This window comes from Heliangelus exortis, chromosome 14 (assembly GCF_036169615.1).
Source record: "Heliangelus exortis chromosome 14, bHelExo1.hap1, whole genome shotgun sequence".
Taxonomy (NCBI): Eukaryota; Metazoa; Chordata; class Aves; order Apodiformes; family Trochilidae; genus Heliangelus; species Heliangelus exortis.
This window is the reverse complement of record NC_092435.1, coordinates 17,922,307-17,943,958: the sequence shown is the minus strand read 5'-3', so window position 1 is coordinate 17,943,958 and position 21,652 is coordinate 17,922,307. Positions and strand designations below refer to the sequence as shown.

Here is a 21,652-nt window from a genome sequence, read left to right as displayed (position 1 = left end):
GCTCCGCTCCCCAAATCCTCCCGGAGAAGAGGCGGGAGGGGCAGGGGGCGGGCAGGGGGATGCAGCCGGGACCACCAGCGGCCCAGGAGCGGGGCAGGTGCTGGAGCCCGGACCGACACCCCTACGGCCCAGAGTTTCCCCTATGGGGCGGAGCTGGGGGGGGGGCAAGCGGCGGACGCCGGGGCTGCGTAGTGCCGGGGTGGGGGGAGAGGTGTTGGGCCCCGATTTTGAGGGGGGTTCCAACTGGGAGAGGGTGTAAGGCTCGGTTTTGGGGGGTACACCCGAGGGGGGAGGGGTCTGAGCCTCGGTTTTGGGGAGATACAGCCGAGGGGGAAGGGGTGAGACTCTGTTTTTTGGGGGGGGATATAACCAGGGGAAGGATGAGCCCCTGTTTGGGGGTACAAAGGGGTGAAGGGGTGACCCCCGTGTTTTGAGGGAGTGGCATAAAAGGAGGGGGGATGGGCTTCTGGGAGGCACGACATTCGGGGGGGTGCACCCCTGTTTGGAGGGGTGCAATCGGAGGGGGGGTGAGAAGGGGGGGTTGAGCTCACTGCCCGGGGGCGGGGCGGTGGGAGGTGCCTCCCCAAACCCATCCAATGCTGGGGCGGGGGGGCGGGGGGGCCGGGCTATAATGCCATTGATGCCGGGGCGGTGAAGCCAGACAATACCGCGCCCCCGCAGCCGGGCAGCCCGGAGCGCCCCTGCCCCGCTCCCACAATGATGTCCATGAACAGCAAGCAGGCGTTCGGCATGCACCCCATCCTGCACGAGCCCAAGTACCCCCATCTCCACAACAGCTCCGAGGCCATCCGCAGAGCCTGCCTGCCCGCCCCCCAGGTGAGACGCAGAGGCATTTCGGGGAGGGGGGGTGATCCCCGCATTTGCGCTTCTCTCGCCCTTCTCCCCAACTTCTTGCCGCAACCGAGGGTTGTCCGGCTGGCTTTAGGGGGGGTTTCATGGGGAGGGGTGCTTGGTGTGGGGTCTAGGGGTTGTCCCTGCCGCCGGGTTGGGGAGCTCGGAGCTGGGGGAGGCGGAAGGGGGGTTCGTCCCGGTTGGGGGGTGGCTGCCGTCCTGCCCAGCCGTCGGGCAGGGCAGAGGCTCGGCGGGGCTCCCGTTGCTCTCTTTCTTTTGGGTGGGAGGTCACCCCCCAGCCCACGGTCTGGCACCCTGCTCCTGGTCCTTTTTTTTTGCGGGGAGGGGGGGGTGGCAGTTTGTGTTCGGTTCACCTGTCCCAGACGCTGCTGGAGGGGCAGAGGGGGGTGCCCGTCACGCTGCTTTCCTTGTAACCCTCTCCTGCTTTTTTGTTTGTTTGTTTGTTTCGGCTCCCGCTTCTATTCCCCCCGCCCTCTCCAGATCCAGGGCAACATCTTTGCGGGCTTCGACGAGACCTTGCTGCGGGGTGCCGAGGCTCTGGCCGCCGTGGACATCGTCTCACAAAAAACCCACCCCTTCAAGCCAGATGCCACCTACCACACCATGAGCAGCGTCTCCTGCACTCCTACCTCGTCCTCCGTCCACCTCCACCACCCCTCCGTGCTGACCACCCACCATCCCCACCACCACCACCACCAACCCTCCCAGGGCCTGGACGGGGAGCTGCTGGACCACCTCAACTCCGCTCTCCCCCTCGGAGGGGTGCCGGGCCCGGACGTGGGCTCTACACCGTCCCACCCTCACTCCCACATGTCGGCCATCAACCACATGGCCCACCACTCCCAACCTATGAACATAGCCCACCCCCACGGCCTGGCTTCCCACGCTGTCATCTCCGGCCCCGAGACGGAGACGGACCCCCGGGAGCTGGAATCCTTCGCCGAGCGCTTCAAGCAGCGAAGGATCAAGCTCGGGGTGACCCAAGCGGACGTCGGCTCCGCCTTGGCCAACCTGAAGATCCCGGGGGTTGGGTGCCTCAGCCAAAGCACGATCTGCAGGTTTGAATCCCTCACTTTGTCCCACAACAACATGGTGGCCCTCAAACCCATCTTAGAAGCCTGGCTGGAGGAAGCCGAGAGGGCGCAGAGGGAGAAAATGACCAAACCCGAGATCTACACGGGGGGGGATAAGAAACGCAAGCGCACGTCCATCGCCGCCCCCGAGAAGCGCTCGCTGGAGGCTTATTTTGCCGTCCAGCCCCGACCCTCCTCCGAGAAAATCGCCGCCATCGCCGAGAAGTTAGACTTGAAGAAGAACGTGGTGCGGGTCTGGTTTTGCAATCAGAGACAGAAGCAGAAAAGGATGAAATTTTCTGCCACTTACTGAAGAAAAAAGCGGTGCTAGGGGGGGGGGGGAGTGGCTCCGACCAGCCCACCTGGCCCCCAGCCCCTCCGAAATAGGCAGGGAGGGGTGGCTTTTTTCTTTAAAAAAAAGGAAAAAAAGGAATTGGAGAGGGAAAAAAAAAAAGGTAAAATAAACCTTAAAAAAAAAAAAAAAAGGGGAAAACCCGCCCAAAGTGAAGCGAACAGTTTGGTGCCTGCTCCTCACCCCCCCCCCCCACCCCAGGCGACATGGCCCTGCTGTTGTGACTGGTACAGACTGCTTTTGTAGATAAAACTGGAAAAAAAAAGAAAAATAATAATAAAAAAGATGGAGAAAAAAGACACAAAAAAGAAAAAAAAAAAAAAAAAGAAAGAAAAAGAAAAAAAAAGGGAAAAAAAAAAAGGGGGGGAGCCCGGAGGCAGGGAAGCAGCCAGAGCCCGGCGGGGCTTTGCCCGGCACCACTCCCTCCCCTGTGCCCGCTCCTCTCCTTCACGAAAATTGGGACAAAAATTAAAAAAAATTAAAATAATAAAAGGAATAAGAAAGAAAAGGAGCTGGGACCCGCTGCGGGTGGCTGTAAATACGGAGGTGCCGGCCCGCGCCCCCCCGCACACACACGCACTTGCATGGTTTTGTTCGCTCTCCCCGCCCCCAACAAACCCATCGCATTTTTGCAATAACGTTTCTGTTTTCTACCTCATCGGCTAATTAAAAAAAGGAAAAAAAAAAAGTATATAAAAATAAAAGAATTTAAAAAAAAAAGAGAGAGAGAGAGAAATAAAATTTGGCACGTCCCTGGAGTCCCGGTTTGTTCGGGGAAAATGGAGATGGATTTTGCTTTGGTTTCACTCCGTCTGTTCCGATATGATTTCACTGTAAAAGAGAGAAAAATAATAATAAAAATAAAGAAATTCCTGCGCTTCGACAATCAAACCACCCGGGCTCAGCGGAGCGGCGGGACCGGCCCGAGGCGGCGGGGATGGGCGGGCAGCCCCGGCCCCCCGGCTGCCTCCGCAAATAGGGAACTCTGCACTTTCTAAGGCAAGAACACTCTTTTTTTTAATTTTTTTTTAAAATTTTTTTTTCCTTTGCATATTTAACAGAGGAATTTGTAAATTGCCTCCGTTTTCTTTTTCTTTTCTTTTTTGTTTTTTTGGTTTTTTTTTTTTTTTTTTTTTTTGTTAAATTAAAGGAGATTTCGTTCCGCTGTGTGTGTGCTGAATGAAATTTGGTGTCTGTGTACGCTGCAGCATTTCCAATAAATCATGCACGTTTTACCTCATCCTCCAGCCTCCTGGAATTACTGCCTGCGGCCCGGGACCCCCATTTCCTACCCCGGGACCCCCATTCCCAGCCCAGGACCCTCATTCCCGTCCCGGCGACTCCATCCCCGCCGCCGTCGTGGGGGAACCGGGGAGGTTCCTCCATCCTTCCATCTCCATGAGGGAAAAGAAATAAAATGCAACGAAATAAAACGAAAAGCACCGAACGGTGGGGTCGGGGCGCCCACAACCCCCCTGGAGGGAGCGGGGGGGCTCCCCTGGAGGGCTCCGGCCCCACCGGCGGCTCAGGAGAGGTCTGGAGGTGAGGAGGAGGGGTTGGGTTTGTTGGAGTTTTTTTTTTTTCCCCTTCCCCAGGCGGGACCAGCCCAACCTGGGTGTGTTTCGAAGCCCCAGGCAGGGGACCTCGGGTAGGTTGGGGTTGGGAGCCCCAGGGACCCCCCCGGGGGTTCCGTTCGTTGGCGGGGCCGGGGGTCGCCCCGCAAAGGGCTGCGGGGATGCTGCTTTGCTCCCCCCTCCTCCGTCTGCCCCGGGAATGTCCCCGCTGCCACCTCCCTGTCCCAGACCGAGCTGCGACTTGAGATGGCTGAGTAAAGGATATTTGCACTGCGGTTCCGCTCAGCCTCGAATTTCACCTCAAAACCTGCCCCGAAACGAACTGGAACCGCTGGGGCGGGGGGGGGGGGGGGGCGGAACAGAAGACAGGTCCCTCTTTCCCCGGGGGGATGGCGAGGACAAAAAAAGTGGTTTTTTTGTATGTTGTTGGTTGGTTTGCTTGGGTTTCTTTTTGGTTTGGGTTTTGGGTTGTTTGGTTTTGTTTTTGTTTTGGTTTTTTTTTTTTTTTTTTTAACTTTTATTTATTTTTTTTTTTAATGTAACTTACTCCAAGGAAAAAAAATATTAATTGTCCCAAGGCAGGGAGCGAGGGGCGGGGGGGTGATGCTGTCCCCCCTCCCCTACAGCCCGGCCCCTGCGCAAAAAAGTGGAAAGAGGGAAAATTGTGCAGCGGCCGAAAGCGCGGCCCGAGGAGCCTGAGGCAGGGGCCGGGCAGAGCCCTGGGGGCAGGGGAGCAGCCCCCACCCCGGGCTGCCCCACGCTGTCCCGAGGCTCTTCCCAAGACCACCCCCACCCCCAGCCCCCTCCGCCTTTGTTCTTTCGCTCCGTCCCTGTTTTTTCCACGCAGCGAAAAGCGCATTTTCATAAATAGACCTTGGCCAAGTGCTGCCGATGAAATTTTAATGAAGGCTGGATGCTGAGTGCTGCCCGGGGGGGCCTTGGAGAATCGGCTCCACGCAGCATTAGCAGGGCCCTGTTCCCTCTCTTCCCCCCCTCCCCTCTTTTTTTTTTTTTTTTTTTTTTTTTTCCCTCTTTTCCCTGGCTCTCCCTCCCAGCCACCCCCCACTCCCACTGCTGCCCCCTCCTCAAAACCTGGAGGGTGGAGGGTTTTTTTGGGAGGGAGAAATGTCCTGGGATGGTCAGCCCGGGCTGGGGTGGGTGCTGAGCTGTAGGTCTGGCTGTGCTGACCCCCCCAGCACACACACACACACACACACACACACACACACACACACACACACACTCTGATAAAAGTTTTGCAAAGGGCTGGCAATGCAATATTTATCACCCGTGCTCATAAAAGGGCGAGTGGGTATTTCCCAGGCAGAAATGCAAAAGGGCTTTGGCAAATACACAGCAGGACCAGGAGCTGGAGCAGGGCTGGGCTGCCCGGGGCTCCCCTGTGGTGGGGGGCAAAGCCCCAACCCCTGCCATGGCCACCAGGTAAGGGGAGGGGAAGGTCCAGGGCGGGAATAGGGGCAAAAGATGGGAGGAGGAGGAGAGGGAGCCATGGGAAGGTGGCTGGAAAGGGTGGGCAGCAGCTCTGGGAGCTGGGATGAGGCCTGAGGAACTCATCGCATGTGGGGGAGTGGGCAGGAGTCACCCGGGGGTTGCTCCTGCTCCTGCTCCCACTTCAGCAGCACCCAGGTTGGGTGCAAAGCTCCAGGATGCACGGGGAGGGGGTCCCAGAGGAGGAAAAGGGTCCCTGTTGCATCCCCCCCTACACACACCTGGCTCCTGAGCAGCCTGGGCACAGGGCTGGGAGGCAGCAGAGCTATGGGGAGGTTCCAGCCATGGGCTCAGATCTTGGATTTGGTGTCCAGCACGGGGTGAAGGTGAGAGGGGTGGGCAGGGCTTTGGAGGAGGAGAAGAAACACACCCAGAGGTGTCGTGAGCACGTGCATGCTCCACAGTCCCAGGGGGAAAAGGACACCCCTGGCCCATGACCCCAGAGCCAAAGCAGCAGCAAGTGGAGGGGATGTTGATGGGATTGCACACTCTGCTCTCACCAGGATTATTTTTTGTTTGTTTGTTTGAGGTTGAGCTTTGAGCTTTATCAAAGCTGCTGCTCTGCCCAGCTGGCAGGGACCTGCTCACCCAGCAGTGATGCTGGCCCAGGGCTCAGTGAGAAGGTGACAGCCACCTGGGAGGACTTGGCTCCTCATCTGCCTCCAAGAATGGGGTGGGTCTGGCCTTCTCCCTTCCCCAACACTCCAGCCAGGAGATGAGGTCCCCTGGGAGCTCAAAAGCATCACACACAGCTCAGCCACCAGGGATCTGAGCCTTGACAGAGGTGTGCTTGAGGGCTTCAAAGCAGGGGTGCACCAAAGGTGGGTGCAGACCTCAAGGCTCCAGTTAGAGTCAGTGAAGAAGAACCAAGAAGTTCAGTGCAGTTCAGCTCCTTCTAACTCCCCCTTCAGAAAGGAGGCAGAGGAATGGGACTCTAGAGCCATTTTACCTAAAATAAGGTGCTGAATGGCCAGATGGAGACATCTCTACAGGGGCACATGACAGCTTAGCAAAGATAACACCTCCTCTGGGGGCTGCAAAGGCTTCCTGAGGAAAGGTGCCCACCAGCTGGGGCTGCTGGAGCTCTCACAGAGCTTCTTGGAGCTCTGCCCTGGGAGCTGCTGCCTCCCCCTGTAGCAAGGACTGCTCCTGCAGCACTGCTCACTGCCCAGCCCCTCAGCTCCTGGCCATGCTCCTTTAGCTGTCTGTCTGTCTGTCTGTCTATCCACCCACCCATCTATTTATCTCCCTACCCACCCACCGATCTGTTTCCTGCTAGAAAAGCCAAGACTCCAAGAATCTGGGCATCCAAGCCCCTTGTGCACCCAGATAAATGATCCAGACCAGTGTGTCCATGCCACCACCCCCCACCCCAGAGGGGATGCTGTCCCCAGGGGGAAGGGCAACAAGGCAAGGAAGGTGGCCTGGGGACCACTGCTGGGTTCCACCTCTCCATCCACCAACCCTGCAGCTCTAGCCCTCACTCAGAGCTTGAAGGGATGTGAGGACTCAGCAGCCTGGTCACCACCATCCATCCATCCATCCATCCATCCATCCATCCATCCATCCATCCATCCCTGCTCCTGCAGGAACAACTCCAGACTGATGCTCCTGTCCCTGTAACCAGGGGAAGGATCTGCCAAGCCCCACGCTCAAGTATTACCAGCACGTCACAGCTTTGCACTCAGCTTTAGGTCTGGAGGAGAGAAAACACTCTGTCTGCTTGAAAAGATTCCTTCCTTTGAAGGGTGGGCAGGTGGAGCTGCCCCTGCTGAAGGGCTCTCTTCTATTATTCCATCTGTCTCAGCCCAGCACTCAGCAGATGCATTTTTAAAGAGGCCGATGCTTGAAGCAGACTCGGTTCCACTGGAGGGGAAGCAGGAGCAGAGCAGTAATTACAGCTGGAGAGGAGCCCGGCTGGGGAGGAGGACAGCCAGGCTGCCAGGAGAACCTGGGAAGAGGGCTTGGCCAGGAGCTGGAAAGGGTTTGGGGAAGGGGCAGTGGCCTGAAGCTGCACCAGGGGAGGGGTCGCTTGGATCTCAGCAGAAACATCTCCCCTGCAGGGCAATGAAACCCTGACCCTGCCCCATCCCTGGAGGAGTTCCAAAGCTCATCCCAGGGACAATAAAGGATCCTAATAGAGACACAGGTATTTTAAAATTAATTTGTGTTAAAGACATACTTACAGAAATTTTACCTCCATAATTTTGGAGGCCCCTTTCCTGGCTCTGGGTCCCACCATGAGTGGATCTGTCCCCTCCTGTACCTGCCTTTTGACTTTCTCCCCTCCTTCCCCCTTCCTCCCCTCCCTCCACCTCCTCCATCAGCTCTTCTGCTCTTCCCCCCCCTTCCCCAGGACTCTCCACCCTTGCTGTCTGCCCCCTCACACCAGCTCCAGAGCATCAACCCCCCCCAAACCACAGCTCACGAGCATCCCACCCCGTGTGCTGGTCTGGGAACAGGGAACAGCTGAGAACAGCTCCTCTCATGCCAGGTACTGAGCCAAGAGGGGGGAGATGTTCCCCTCCCAGCCCCACACAACCTCCCTGCTCTGAGGGACAATCCCCCCTGGGGGGTCCCTTCTGCTGGGGGGAGGACCCCTGGCTCTCCAGCAGGATCTGGACGAGGTGACACTGGCCCTGCCTCTGCCCTGCTCTCCCCTCCTGCCACAGCAGGAGCTCAGCAGAGCTGCTCCCACAGACCCCCTGGCACCCAACCAGCACCAGCAAGAGGCACCCAGGGAGTCCCAGGCTCCAGCTTCTCCCAGGAGACCCCCAAAGCTCCTGCAGGGACCTGGCCCAGCCACGGGCCAAGGGCTGATGATGGTTTCCCTTCCCGGAGATGCTGCCACCAGGTTCCTCCTTTGCAGGGTTTCCTCTCCATGCCCCATTCCAGCTTTGGGGAGCACTCACCCACCTCCAGCTTCTCCCAGGGATTTTTTTTCTCCTTCCCCTGGCTGTGCTGCTGGGCTCAGATCTCCTGAGCTGTGCCTGGATGTCTTTATTCCAAGGCACAGCTCAGGGTGGAGGTTGGGGGGGGGGAGTGGAGGAGTGGTGGGTCAGCTCTGAGATGCTCTCCACAGCCAAAACCATGGGAATCTTCTGCTCCACAACTGCTGCCAGCCCCTGACAGCTGCCAGGACGTGGGGTCAGCTCTCCAGACGTGACTAATTGGTCACCAAGTGCCACCCCCTCTGCTGGGCACCTTTGTGCTGCTGTCTCTGCTGGTGTGCAGGCAGGTGGGGAGACAGGGACACGTCCCATGGGGGATGGGACCCAGGGGGAAGCAGGCTGAGAGAGTTGGGGTTGTTCAGCCTGGAGAAGAGAAGGCTCCAGGGAGACCTTCCAATCCCTACAGAAGGGCTCCAGGCAAGCTATTAACTGTGCTCCCTGGTACAGCCAGAGTCAGACCTGGGCATGCCAGCTCCCTGCTTGGAAAAGGGACAAAGCCACAGAGGCCTCTCCAGGTGGCTGGGTAAGAACCACCATCCGTCATCCATCCCTCCATCATCCATCCATGCATCCATTCATCATCCATCCACCCACCATTCATCCCTCCATCTCTCCATCCCTCCTTCCATCCCTCCCTCCTTCCATCCCTCCCTCCTTCCAACCAACCATCCATCCATCCATCCATCCATCCATCCACCCATCCCTCCATCCATCCTTCCATCCCTCCCTCCTTCCATCCATCCTTCCCTCCATCCCTCCATCCTTCCCTCCATCCATCCATCCATCCATCCATCCATCCATCCATCCATCCATCCATTCACCATCCTCCCTCCCCTTATCCATCACCCACCCCTCTTCCAATTGGGCTCTGGAGGGAGGGAAATGCCCCAGGCAGTGAATGCCCCAGGCTTTGCTTCTGCAGCCACCCGTGGGCTTCCACAGCAGCCTCTTCTCTCCAGCAGGGAGCCCTGGGGCCAGGCTGGGTCTCCAGCTACCCTCAGGCCTCCCGTGGGCAACCACCCACACTGCACAAACCCATCCCAGCTCCCACAGCCCCTGCTGTGTCGTGTTGAGCACCTCGATGGGATTTTCCTTTCCCCCTGGTCCTGCTCCATCTTCACACCCGGGCTGGAGGCTCAGAGCTCCCTGACCTCCCCATCTTCTCCATCCTTTCCCACCTTCCCCTCCTGCCCTCACTGCAGCTGCAGGAGGTGGTGACACCACTGGAGATGTCTTCAGCATCACTTGTGTCCACAGTGTCCACCACCAAGCCTGAGCTGTGGCATCAGGCAGAGCAGGGTGGTGACAGGGGCTGCCCCAGGAGGTTTCTGGATGTGTCCCAGCCTGATGAATAAGCTCTGCTCCTCCGAGTCCAGCACCTGAACTCCTGGTTTGTCTCTCTCCAACAAGGCCCTCAGGAGGTGGGAGGACCCAGAGGACACCACAGGTGTGGGAGGGTCACTTTCTCCTGCCCACCTCGGGCCCCTCCGGGCTCCTTCCTGGTGGGAACGTTTGGGTTCCCCTGGAACAGGAGTTCAGAAGATGGGCAGAGGCAGCAGAGGAGCTCTGGTTCAGCAGCCCCTGATCAATTCCCCGTGTGCCTCACCCCAAATGGAAGGAAAAAAGTTCCCACCAATGGTGTCAGACTCCTTGGATTTTGGAGGGCTCCTTCCTTTCTTTTTCTTTTGCCTCTTTTTTTCTTTTTTCTTTTTTCCTTTTTCTATTTTTTCTTTCTTTCTTTCTTTTCATCAACCTTTTTTATCTTCCCTCCCCCCTTTTTTCTTTTCTTTTTCTTTCTCTTTTTTTTTTCTTTTTTCTTTCCCTCTTACCCCCCTTTGCAGCCTCTGTTCTTCATCCATTATTTAGGCTTTCCTGACTGTAACAGCAACACTCGCCTTGTATACCTTGTGTGGGGTTTAAAATATAGATAAAAGCAGAAGGTCGGACTTGAAACACAGATTCTGACGGTTGCTGCTGACTTTGTCTGGAAGCTACAAAATCCGGAGCTGTGTGTGCCCAGCGCTGGTATTGGTACAGTTGAGTTTGTTGGGTTTGTTTTAGGTTGGGGTTTTTGATTGGTTTTTTTTTTCCCCCCTCCTCTGGTTGAGATTCCTGCAAACTGTCTCGGTATTTGATGTTTTCATTCAGCCTCTCAGTTTCTAAAAGTTCTGGAGCCGGGATGGCTTCAGGTCAAGGGGAGCCGCTGTGGTCCCCGCTGGCCCCGAGGTGGCGATGCCCGCAGGTTCCTTCTGCCCCGACCATGCCAGGGAGGGCTGGGCAGCCTCTGATCACCCCCCCGGGGCCTCCCTGTCAATTAGAAATGGCCCTGGTTCTTTCACAGCCTCCTCCAGCCGTCCGGCCAAACAAATCCCGAACCCGACGTGTGAGCAGTCCCAGAAAAACTTGTGCCGAGTTTCCCTTGGGAGGAGCACGGGGGCAGGCAGGGTGTCCTGCCAACCAGGAGCCAGCTCTGTGCCATGTGAGGCAGCCGGCCAATTGGAAACAAGGCCTAATTTGAATATTCATGAGGGAGCTGAGGATCTGCTGAGGACGGGGCAGGAAATCGCTCTCCGGGCAGGGAGGTTCTGCAGGACCCCGAGATGCATCCAGCGGTGTCTGCGGGTCAGAAAGACACAAACCGTGGCCTTAGGAACCGGGAGGTCCGTACTCCCTCGGCCTCGTATCTTTAAATCCCATCCCCAGGATTCCTTATTCACTTTACAGATGCAAAAGCCTGAGGGAAGGCACCAGTGTAGGGCAGGATCTCAGTGGAGAGGCTCCATCTTTTGATAGGCAGGAGATGCAGCTGCGGGAGAGCCATCCCCTCGGGGCTGGGGACAGTGACAGCACTACAGAGATTGAAACTGGGCTGGGATGGGCTTAGGGGGCCTTCAGAAAGAAAATTGAGGAGCATCCCTAAAATCCTTGAGGTGGTATCTTTGGTCCATCAACAGGCTGGCCAAGGCAGAGTCCACAGTTTGCTCCTTCCAGGACGTTAAACAGAAAAAGGAAATAAAGGAAAAAGAGTCCTGCTCAGTCCAGCAGTCACTGCCAATCAGGGCTGAGTCAACCGAGCTCAGGAAGTTTGGCTGCAGGAGTCCAGGACTCTTTATCCATAGAAACGTCTCCTGTCAAGTCTCGCTAAATTCCTGGCCCCAGCAGCAGGCTGGCACAGAATAATTATCCATTTTTAAAGCGCCTTCTTGCCACAAACCTTCGGGACACCTGGGAATCCGCTTCCATTTCCATGCTTCCAGCGTTCCCTTTCTGACACCTCGAGCCAGGTGAGTGTCCCCAGGCTGAAGCACTGAAATACCCAAATCCCTGCCTTGCCTACTGCTCCTGACGAGCCTGCTGAGAACTCCAAGTGTCTGGTGCTGGGGGAAGGCAAACTAGAACTTGTACCACACGTCTGTCCTCTGGGTTTTGGTGACCAACCAGCGACATCCCGAGTTCAGCCTCGGGCTTTCCTCCTGCCGGGGCTCCGGGCTGCTGGATGTCCCCCCGGTGGGCTGCAGACACCCCCGGTTTCTCAAGATCAGGTCCCCTGCGTGCAGTCATCTCTCAGCAGCCCCAGAGCCACTTTTGTTTTCTTCCCCCGGTCCTGTCCATTTCGCCTTTGGCAAACATTGATTTTTTTCCACAATTCCCCGAAGCCCCGAGAAAGCATCTGCCAACACGGCTCCCTGGCGGGCCGCTTCTATTATTTGTTGAACAAAGAATCATCAGCACCGTCTTCAGCGATGTTTGGCGAGGAGCGGAGCCCGGGAGCAGGATGCCGAGCTCCCTCTCCTGGCTGCCGGATCGAAAGGGAGCGCTGGAAAATCCCGGGGAGGGAGCGCAGGAAAAGCGCAGGGCTCGGGCTGGAGAAGGAAGAGCCCTCCCAGTTCCACCGCAGGTTCTCCTCTGGGGGGAAAGCGAGCTCAGGTGGAAGGTTTGGAGAGAAGTGTGAATTATTTGTCACCGATAGTGAACGGGGAGAGCAGCACCGAGGGGCTCGGCAGCGCAGCCAGGAGGGGCTCTCCCTGTCAGTCACGACAGAAATGGCACCAAGGAAAAGGACACCCAGCTGGGCTGGGCTGCTCGGTCAGCAGGGAGGAAATCCCCGGGTTTCTTGATGAAATAAAGAGAGTTTGACTTTCCTCTCAGCTCCTGCCTGAAGTCACAGCGGAGCCCAGCACGGGAGGAGCCAGCAGGGCCCAGGCTGGAGCAGCCCCTTAGGAGATGTGCCCAGTGATGCTCAGGCCAGTGGAGCTCTGATGCCTTGAAGCAAATTCACTACTTTCAAATTTCAAGCCCGTTCTCAAATAGGAGCCACAAGAATGAGGAGAGAGACAGACAGAGGTAATGAAGATGCCAGAGGCACCTGAGGGGCTCCTGTTTGGGGCAGTTACGTTGCCATCCTTCTCCCAGCAGGTCTGGTAACCCTGTGACATGATGGCCACAAAGCTCCCTGCCTGCCCTTCTTCTGCAACTGTCCCGTACCTTCCACTCCTCTTCCCACCACACCTCCCCCTGCCCACCTCCTGTCCCCTCTGCAGCCCACCTCGGGTGGCTTTTGGGGCAGAAAGGCCCCACTGAGAAGGGGGTGAGCTGGGTGTGTGGGAGTGGGACACATCCTGGGCTTGGGCAGGGCAGCCCATGCCTCCCTTTCTCCATCTTCAGGACAAGACCCAGGGCAGGCAGAGCAGGGGGTGGATGAACGGGGGCTGAGGAGCTTTAGCACCCTCTCACTGGTGGCTTTCATGGCCAGATCCTGTCTGAGGGAGACCTGTTCTGAAAAGAGGGAAAAGGAGCTTCCCAGCAGGGTGAGGAGAGGCTCAGAGGAGGAAGAAGCTTCCTCTGTAAAAGGGAAAGGAGAGCTCAGCAACAAGGTCACCTCCACTGCCTCAGGCAATCTGAGGGATGACAAAAGTTGAGAGATGTAGTACATGGGCAGAAGACAAAAGCCATCCCTGGAGGGCAGAGAGACAGGGGGAGTGCAGAGCATACAAGAAACTGCTGTAGGGGAAGGCAGGAGGATTGCTGCCGTTTAAAGGACACCCTCCTGGGGATGGACTGACCAGAGCCTGGAGCAGGGTTCTTCATGCCCCAGCCCTGGCACTGAGTCCTCGCGGCTCCTGGAGGTGGCCGAGTGGCACCCAGGAAGGCAAATAGTTGTTATTTGGGTCCTGTCCCCAAGGCCACAACTTCTTGCTGTGGCCACACCACCCGAGTCCTCAGGGGCAGCTGAGGATTTGTAGTGCCCCAGGAGCAAAGCTCAGTGAGCCCAGCTGCACACAGCTGGCACTCAGCTTATTTCTCTTTGCTGGGGACTTGTGGTTGCCCCTTTCCCACAGACACAACAGAGAGAGAAGAGCTGGGGTGGGCTCAGCTTTTCCTGGCACATGGGGGACAACCTAGAGGAGGGCAGTGAGAGCTGTGCTGCAGGTCTTAGCAGAGCAGAAAATTGGGGGTTATCCAGCCCCAAGTGCTGGGCACAGAGGGAGTCACTGGGAACAGGTTTTGGGGTAGTGGTGCAGAGGGTGCTGAGGTTGGAGTTGGGGTCCTGGTGCTCATCGTGTTGTCTGGGAGATGGACTCAGAAACCAAGGGAAGGGACCTTGGAGGTGTGGAGGGAGAGGAGGAAACAAGCCTGAACCCCACCAGCTGCTGAGCCCCCTGCATGGAGGTGCTGGGGTCTTTCTGCAGCCTCTTGGGGCTCAGCAGGGCCCAGCCAGCATCTCCCAGCCCTGCTGGCTCTCAGCACAAACGTGGCTGCAAAGAAGCAGAGCTTTGGGTTCCTGCTGGTGGCTCTGGCACAGAGAACCTCCCCTGGCAACCCTCAGGGGAAAGATTTGGGGAGGGGAGATGATTCTGCAGAGCTGAAGCACTTCAGGGGGCTCATTCAGGCACCCGGGTGGCTGAGGAGCACTCAAACCTCCCCACCAACCCAATCCCTCCCCTGGGTGCTTCAGCCACTTGGGATCTTTGAAGATCCCACAGGGCACCCGAGGTGTCTTCCAGCTCCAAATAAAAGCTCAGTGCAGGGGTGTGGGGGCAGCTGGGAGCACAGAGAGCCCTTTCAGCTCTATTTCCCCTTTCCTAGCACACACATTTAAAAGCTTTTAAGAGAGCAATCCATCCCTGCTGCTGGCAAACCCAGCACTGGGCTCTTCTTGGGGTTCTTAAATCATTGGGAAGTACGGAGAGATGTTGTTTTAAAAGCCTTTTGCTCTCTCCCAGCTGCAGAAAACCTCAGAGCAGCTTCAGCAAAGCTCCCAGGGCTTGGAGCCCCCAGCTCGGGGCTTGCTGGGGAGCCACAACCAGCCAGGAAAGGGCTGGGCACTGCCTGACAGTGACAAAGCACAGGGACGGGCCAGGATTTTCTGGCTACGTCATTTCTGGACACTTTGGGACTGCCTGGGCAGCCTGGACATTCCTATTTTCTGGTCATTTGGTGCATTTCACCTCTGTGCTCAAGGCAGTATTTTATATCTGAGCAGCTGCTTAGGGAGAAGGACGAAGGGCTCAGCCTCACAGCTCACCTCCAGGGGGGAAGGTGCCCAAATTCCTGGGTGTTCAGGCAGGGTGCTGCCTGCAGGGGCCTGGATCCTGCTGTTCTCCTGCAGGTTTTGGTGTCCAGCCCAGGTAATCCCACTCTCCCACTTCATCCAGGGCGCTGTACATCCCATGTGCTGTCAGAGAGAGGAACAAGAGAGCGAACTGGGGACGTGCTGAGCCCCTGGCCCATGGAAGCTGTGGCTGCCCCATCCCTGGCAGTGTTGCAGATCAGGTTGGATGGGGCTTGGAGCAGCCTGGGCTGTGGGAGGTGTCCCTGCCCGTGGCAGGGGTGGCACTGGATGAGCTTTGAGGTCCCTTCCAACCCAAACCACCCTATGATTCTATGATGATTTTCTTTCAGTGTTGCTCTGCCCCTGGTGGGTTTGCAGCTGGGTTGCTGGGACAAGGCTGAATGGCTGCTGCCTGCTGGGGGGTCAGGATGCTTGTGCAGAGCAGCAACAAGTGTCCCTGTCCCCAGAGCAGGACAGCCACACTGACCTGGCCCTGCAGCCGTGCTCTGCCTCAGGGCTCGGGGCCCAGATGGGATTGCACAGCCTGGAGAGGCAGAAGAGCCTCTGCTTCCCCTCTGCTTCCCCTCTGCTTCCCCTCTGCTTCCCCTCTCCTTCCCCTCTCCTTCCCCTCTCCTTCCCCTCTCCTTCCTTTCTCCTTCCCCTCTCCTTCTCCTCTCCTTCCCCCACTGCATCCTCAGGGAGGGCCCCGGAGCCTTGAGGGGCAGCACCATGGTGACACAGGGATGGGCTTTAAGGTCCCTCCCAACCCAGCCCGTGCCGTGGTTCCTGCCAGAGCCGCTTCCCCCCCACCCCTGGCAGGCAGGGAGGATGCAGCTGCCAGGCAGTGGGATGGGGGGAGGCAGAGGAGCCAGATGGGACCAGGACCCCCTTTCCTTCCTGCCCCCACCCCTCCAAACCAGCTCCCTCTCTACCCCAGCCCATTTCCGAGTTGCTGAACTTTCTTCTGGGCTCATCCTTGCCAGGGATCCTCCCTCTCGTCAGCACTTCATTTATCTGCAGGATCGGTTGTAGCCCTATCGATTTTTTTTTTTTTTCCCTTTCCCTTTTTTCCCTCGCTCCCTTCTCCTCTCTGTGTTTGCTTTCTGAATTATGCAGCGGTGCAGTTTTTCCTCCTTGTGAGGAGCGGGTGAGTTGCGGAGGATCAATGGAGCTGTGCCAGAGTTTAGTCAGGAATCCCCAGTAGGGGCCAGGAGAGAGAAAGGAGAAGGGGAGATAATGAAGACGAGGGTCGATCAATCCAATCGCTGTGCAAAGGAGAGAAAAGGGAAGAAGGAGAGAAAAAAGGGGTTGGAATAATCAGTTCAGTTTTCCTCATGTGGTTCTCAGATCCCTCTCCTCAATCAATAATCGGCTTTGACACTCATTGCTTCAGAAACAAACACTAAAAAAAAATTTAAAAAATAATAATAAAAAAAAAAATAAAAAAAAAATCCCCTCTCAACTCAAATAATGTTGTGCAGGAGAATAGCCAGTGATGCCCCAGCGAAGATGAGGATAGGGATAAGATTTCTCCCTCTTTTAAAAGTCCCTGGTATGAAGGCTGCCTGGATCTTGGCTGAGCCGAGATGAAAGGAGAGCAAACAGGGCTTTTAGTAGGTTTGTTGTTGCAATTATTTTGCCAATAGTAATGATTGCAAGAGAGAGGATGGGGGATCTTTGATGCTGGGCTGGTGACGTGGAGGGGTGGCCAGGGAAATCCAGGAGCCCAAAGCCCACGGGTGTCACCAGCCAGGAGCTCTGCTGAGCTCAGGGACTGCAACCCAAAGGCAGGAAAGGTCCCAACATCACCCTCCCCTGGGACCTGGGGGCCAAACCTCTGAGTCCCCCAGGCTTTGGGAATCAAACGTCCCCAAAGTCCTGCTGTGGGACAGCTCACCTGCCCGGTGTCCAGAAGGAAAAGGATTTATCCAGAAGGGAAAGGATTTATCCAGAAGGACAGGCTGGTTCTGCTTCTTCACCTCAAACAGTGCAGGTCAGGTCAAGGTCAGTTCCTACAGATTATTTAGACCTGGAAACTCCAGACCTGGAGCCACCAGATCCATCAGCTGGTGTAAAACTGTGGGGGGGGGGACCCTCGAGGACCTGCAGGTGGTGGCACAGACATCCCTGTAGCTCCACTCCTCATCCTGCAGTCCCTTCATCGAGAATCCCTGTGCAGGACAGAGCAGTTACCTGCAGGGGCACAAAAAAACAGGTGAGCATGGGTGGGAAACCTGAATTACTGAGCATGGATGCTTGGTGTCTGTAGCAGAGACTGATGGCAGGAGACAAGGGAGTTTCCTCCCACTCCCATGCTTGAAATCATTGAAACCTTTCTTTCATTTTTGAATGCATGGAAAGCTTTCCCCAGAAATAGTTTTAGCCAGACAGAATCTTATTCTGGGGACAAAAACACTGGGAGAAGACCCGGGGCAAGTTGTAGAAACTGATAGAGAGAATGACTCCTCCCCTGGTTACCCACATGGGAGTGGGCAGCCAGGTGTGACAGGACCATCCCAGTAAGTGACAGTACCATCCCAGCCAGTGACAGGACCATCCCAGCCAGGTGTGACAGGACCATCCCAGCCAGGTGTGACAGGACCATCCCAACCAGTGACAGTACCATCCCAGTCAGGAGTGACTGTACCATCCCAGTCAGGAGTGACAGTACCATCCCAGTCAGTGACAGTACCATCCCAGTCACCCTTCCCCACCTTGCAGGAGCTCATTTAATCCCTTGCTCCTCTACTCATACTCTGTAGGACCATTATAACCCCTGAGACCCAGATTAATTCTTTTTTAAAAAAGCCATTTCTAAGAGCTGTTCTCCCCCAGTGTCTACAAGGTCTTGGCATCCCCTCTGCCTTGGCTCGACCCCCCTCCCCCAGTGCCTGGCCCAGGGGACCAGCTGGGTGTCCCAGAGGTTGAGGGGATGTGCATCCTCCATGGAGAATGAAAGTCTGGAAAGCATCCCCAGGAGCTGCAGAGAGCTGGGGCTGCACCCATGGAGCTCCCCCAGTGGCAGAGCCATGGTGCAGGCAGGGCAGAACCTTTCCCCGTGGGCAGACTGGGTCCTTTCCTTTCGCTGGACATTTCCTTGGACATCTTTTTCTGTCATTTGGTTGGTGCTTTCCCTGCTGGCCCTCCCCTCTGGCTTCGAGGGTGGTTCAGCCTCAGGTGTTCCATGGCTTCCGCAGGCTCTGCCAGGTCAGTTCCCTCTCAGCTTCTGGCCCAGGCTCCTAGGATGGGTTGGAGGTCACTTGGTGGAGCCTCCATCACTGGAGCACGGATGCCTGGGGAAGGTGGGAGGCTGGGCAGGCCCTCCAGCAATGTTAGGGAGGTAGCTCCTTCCTCACCTCCTCCCAGAACTTGTTCCACATTTTCTGCTAATAAGGGCATGGGGAGAGAGAGAGAAGAGGAGAAAAACTGCTCTAAATTATTCATTGACAATATCATTATGTGTCATAACAGTGTGTCTGTGATGGGAAGGAGTGAGTGTGGCAGGGGCTGGGGTAGCAGAGTCCAGGCTGCACAATAGCGAGAGCTGATTAAATATTGATGTGCACTAATTGGCTACAGGGCTTCAGGACAGCTTGGGCTTTGTTGGGATCATTTGTATTCTTGCTTTGGAAATGGACCCCCCCACGCACACACAGAAACCCAACATTTTCCTCTGTGAGTCTTCTCCCTCCTCCTCCTCCTCCTCCTCTTTTCATCCCCTCTCTCTCCCACCCCTGCCTCCAGTCCTCCCGATCCCCCTGTGTGTGTACAAATTAACATCATCTTAACCTCTCCTGGTTTTCTCCAGCCCTGACACACTGCCAGCACCTCCCTGCAGTCAGGCTGAGCCTGCAGAACTGCTGCTGCTGGGGCAGGGACAGGCACTGCCCTCCTGCTGGCCTCTTCCCTCAGCCCCTTTCCTGCTTTTTCCCCCAGAGCAGGTGGAAAGTCCTTCCCAGCCATGTTTTCCTCCTGGGAAGCTCCAGAGGGTGATGTGGAGCCTCCCACGACTTCACCCATGGGTGTCAGTGCAAGGCTGGGGGGTAGGAGGGGTGGCTCCAGGTTTGCCAAACTAGGACAGCTCCTGGTTTAACTTCAGCATCCCCAGAGCTCCCGTGCCAGGACTGCTCTGCCCACAGCTCCAGCTGCTCCCTCTGTCTCCAACAGGACCCCCAGCAAAGGTACATCAGCCAGGTCCCTGCTGGGACATCAGCCAGGTCCCTCTGCCTCCCCCCAGTAAGCCCCAGGGTGGCCCCAGCCTCACTCCTTTCCCACAGGGTGCTCACCACCCTTCAGCTGGGGCTGATGAACAACCTGAGCTCCTTCCACCCTTGATAATACCAAGACTGAGCTGTTTGGAGCCCGGAGCTGCTCCCAGCAGGACTGGCTCAGAGCAAGGGATGTTTCCTGCCTCTGCTGAATCCTTCAGCCACTCCTCTGCCATTTCCCCAGCCCAGTGACCACCCCCAGGATCAGCCCCCGTGGCTCTGGTAAAAATTTTAAGCAAAGTTGACAGGCATGATCACCTCAGCTGAATGGCTGAGAGGGCAAGGTATTTGCTGAAGGTATTTCCCAACCTGCTTTCAACTCAGTCAGAAGGCACAGGGGGAGGGGAGGATTAGGCCAAGCCCCCCGTGGGCTCTGGGGGGGCTGCACATGTCCAGCAACACCCTGGTGGGTTTTTCCTCCAGTGAATGATGACAGAGCCTTCCCAGGGGAGTCTGGTCCAGCCAGGCAGCAGAGCAAGGACAAGACACGTGTGGGCAGGAGGATGGGTGAGGAACACACATCAGTTTGGAGGACCAGCCCTTGGAGCTCGTGTGGGCTTCCTGCCCTCGGGATGGGCCACCTGAATGTTCTGCATCTGACTTTGGTGCAGAGCAGGGAAATGGGGGCTGAGTTCTCACCTCTGTCACTGCTCTGCTGCCTGGCCTGGAGATACTCCCGTGTGCCTCAGTTTCCTTGAACCAGTTTCCCCCAAACCAGGCTCTCATCTCCTCACCTCTTCCAGCTCCTGCCTGGCCAGCAGGTTCAAATCCTCTTGTCTGGAATGTGTAAGAGACCAGAGGTGTCTCTAGCCCAGGAGAACCCCAGAGAAAAGGAGCTGCTGGTACCTTAACACCCCCCTGGGGGCTTTGTAACTGTGAAATGAAGGACAAGGACCCAGAGAGCTCCCAAGTGACAAGGTTGAGAGGCATCTAACCAGGCAAGGGAAGGGGAGGTTCTCCATCTCATGCTGTGCACAGATGTGTCAGAACCTGGTCCATGGCCAGGCCTCAGGGTGCAGCAGAGAATCCAGGACCTGGAGATGGCAGGAGCAGAGCTCCCTCCCACAGCCCTTTCCCTGCCTTGGAAGGGAATGTTTTCCATTCTCCCTGGTGGCCTCCATTGGCTCCTGGGCTGCTGACCCCCTGGGACCCGTGCAAACCTTCCCCCTGAGCTCTGCAGCCTCACTGCCACGGGACCCACCACCTCCTCTTAGTTCTTTTTCTTTTTTCCACCTGCAGACACAGGGTCCTGGATCTCCCTTGGCAGCTGCTCCCGTGTCCAGCCCAGGGCTCTGCTGGTGACCACGGCCAAGGAGAAGCCCCGGGCTGTGGCACTGAGGGACCTGGCCACCCACTCACTGCCCAGGGTGCTCCCTGAAGCTCTGCAGATGAAGCCCAGGCTGTTTGTTCTCTTTGCTTTAACGATCCTGCTTCCCTCTCTGCTTTGAAACCGTTTGCATTATTCCTTGTAGGAACAGCACAGCAACAACACCACCAAAAAAAAGAGTTTAGTTAGTTTGTGTGTTTATTTATTTAGGACCAACCCTTCCCTTCGCCCCCGCTTCAAAAGGGGCCACGAGCAGGAGGCTCCGGTGGACCCCAGGGTGGGGGAGATGGGGAGAAGATCTGATTGATTTCCAGCAAGGAGAGGAGCCAGATGAAGACTCGAGTGACGGGAGTCATTTTGAAGGGGAACAGGGCTATCTCGGAGACTAAAACGCCATTAATTTTTTATTAAACAGAATCTTTTCAATAGACAAAATGAGCTCTCCTCTCCAGCTCACTCCCCCACCTGCCTTTGCTCTCCTTTTGCCCCGTTTCTCCCTGCCAGAGGTGCTGAGGATGCTGCTTCTCCTCTTCCTGCCCTGCTCCTGGGATGGGGAAGAGCTGGGGGGTCAAGTGGAGCCCCAGACCGTGTGTCTGAACGTGGCATTGAGGCTGCTGCTGGCCCAACAAGCACTGAAACGCCCCCAAAACTCTGCTGGTGGCTTCTCATCAGAAGCCCTCTGCTCTTTACCTCTGGAAATGCTTTTCCTGATGAACCCAATGAGCCACCAGCAAGGACAGGGCTGGGGAGCACAGGGGTTGTTCTCCACAACCGTCAGGCTTCCTGCTCCTGTCTCCTGCTCCTAGTGACTCCAGCCTCTCAGCTCCTGGGCTCTTTCCGTAGTTTAACACCCCCGAGGGAAGAGGCAGGAGGCAGAGGTGGCAGGGGCTGGTGGCAGGCAGAATAAACCAACCCATTTCCAAAGCACCCAAGCTCCAGCTCAGCTTGGGCTCAGCTGCCGTCACAACATCACGGGAGAAGCTTTAAAAGTCACTTTCCGTGTACCATAAAATATAAATATAGTGCAGGTCCCCCCTCACCTGCCCATACAACAGCTCCTGCCCCTCCTCCCTTCCTCACCAGGGGGATTTTGCTATTTGCAGTTTTGGAAGCAGGTCCTGGGCAGCCCAAAACACCACTCAGCACCTGTGCTGAGAGGGTAGGAGAGTGGT

General features: G+C 56.6%; 1 protein-coding gene across 1 annotated transcript; it reads left to right on the top strand.

Moving 5' to 3' along the window:
* Positions 1 to 682: 682 nt before the first annotated feature.
* Positions 683 to 2,348, top strand: LOC139802542 (brain-specific homeobox/POU domain protein 3). The gene is made up of 2 exons (XM_071757778.1): positions 683 to 837; positions 1,354 to 2,348. Exons 1-2 carry the CDS (start codon positions 718 to 720, stop codon positions 2,257 to 2,259), a joined length of 1,026 nt encoding a protein of 341 aa, XP_071613879.1. The 5' UTR covers positions 683 to 717; the 3' UTR covers positions 2,260 to 2,348.
* The last annotated feature ends 19,304 nt before the right edge of the window (positions 2,349 to 21,652 follow it).

Bases quoted from the DNA above. Each gene is read 5' to 3' on its own strand.
- LOC139802542 (XM_071757778.1), top strand. From the start codon at position 718: ATGATGTCCATGAACAGCAAGCAGGCGTTCGGCATGCACCCCATCCTG. The intron at 838-1,353 runs GTGAGACGCAGA...CGCCCTCTCCAG, and splicing joins CCTGCCTGCCCGCCCCCCAG to ATCCAGGGCAACATCTTTGC.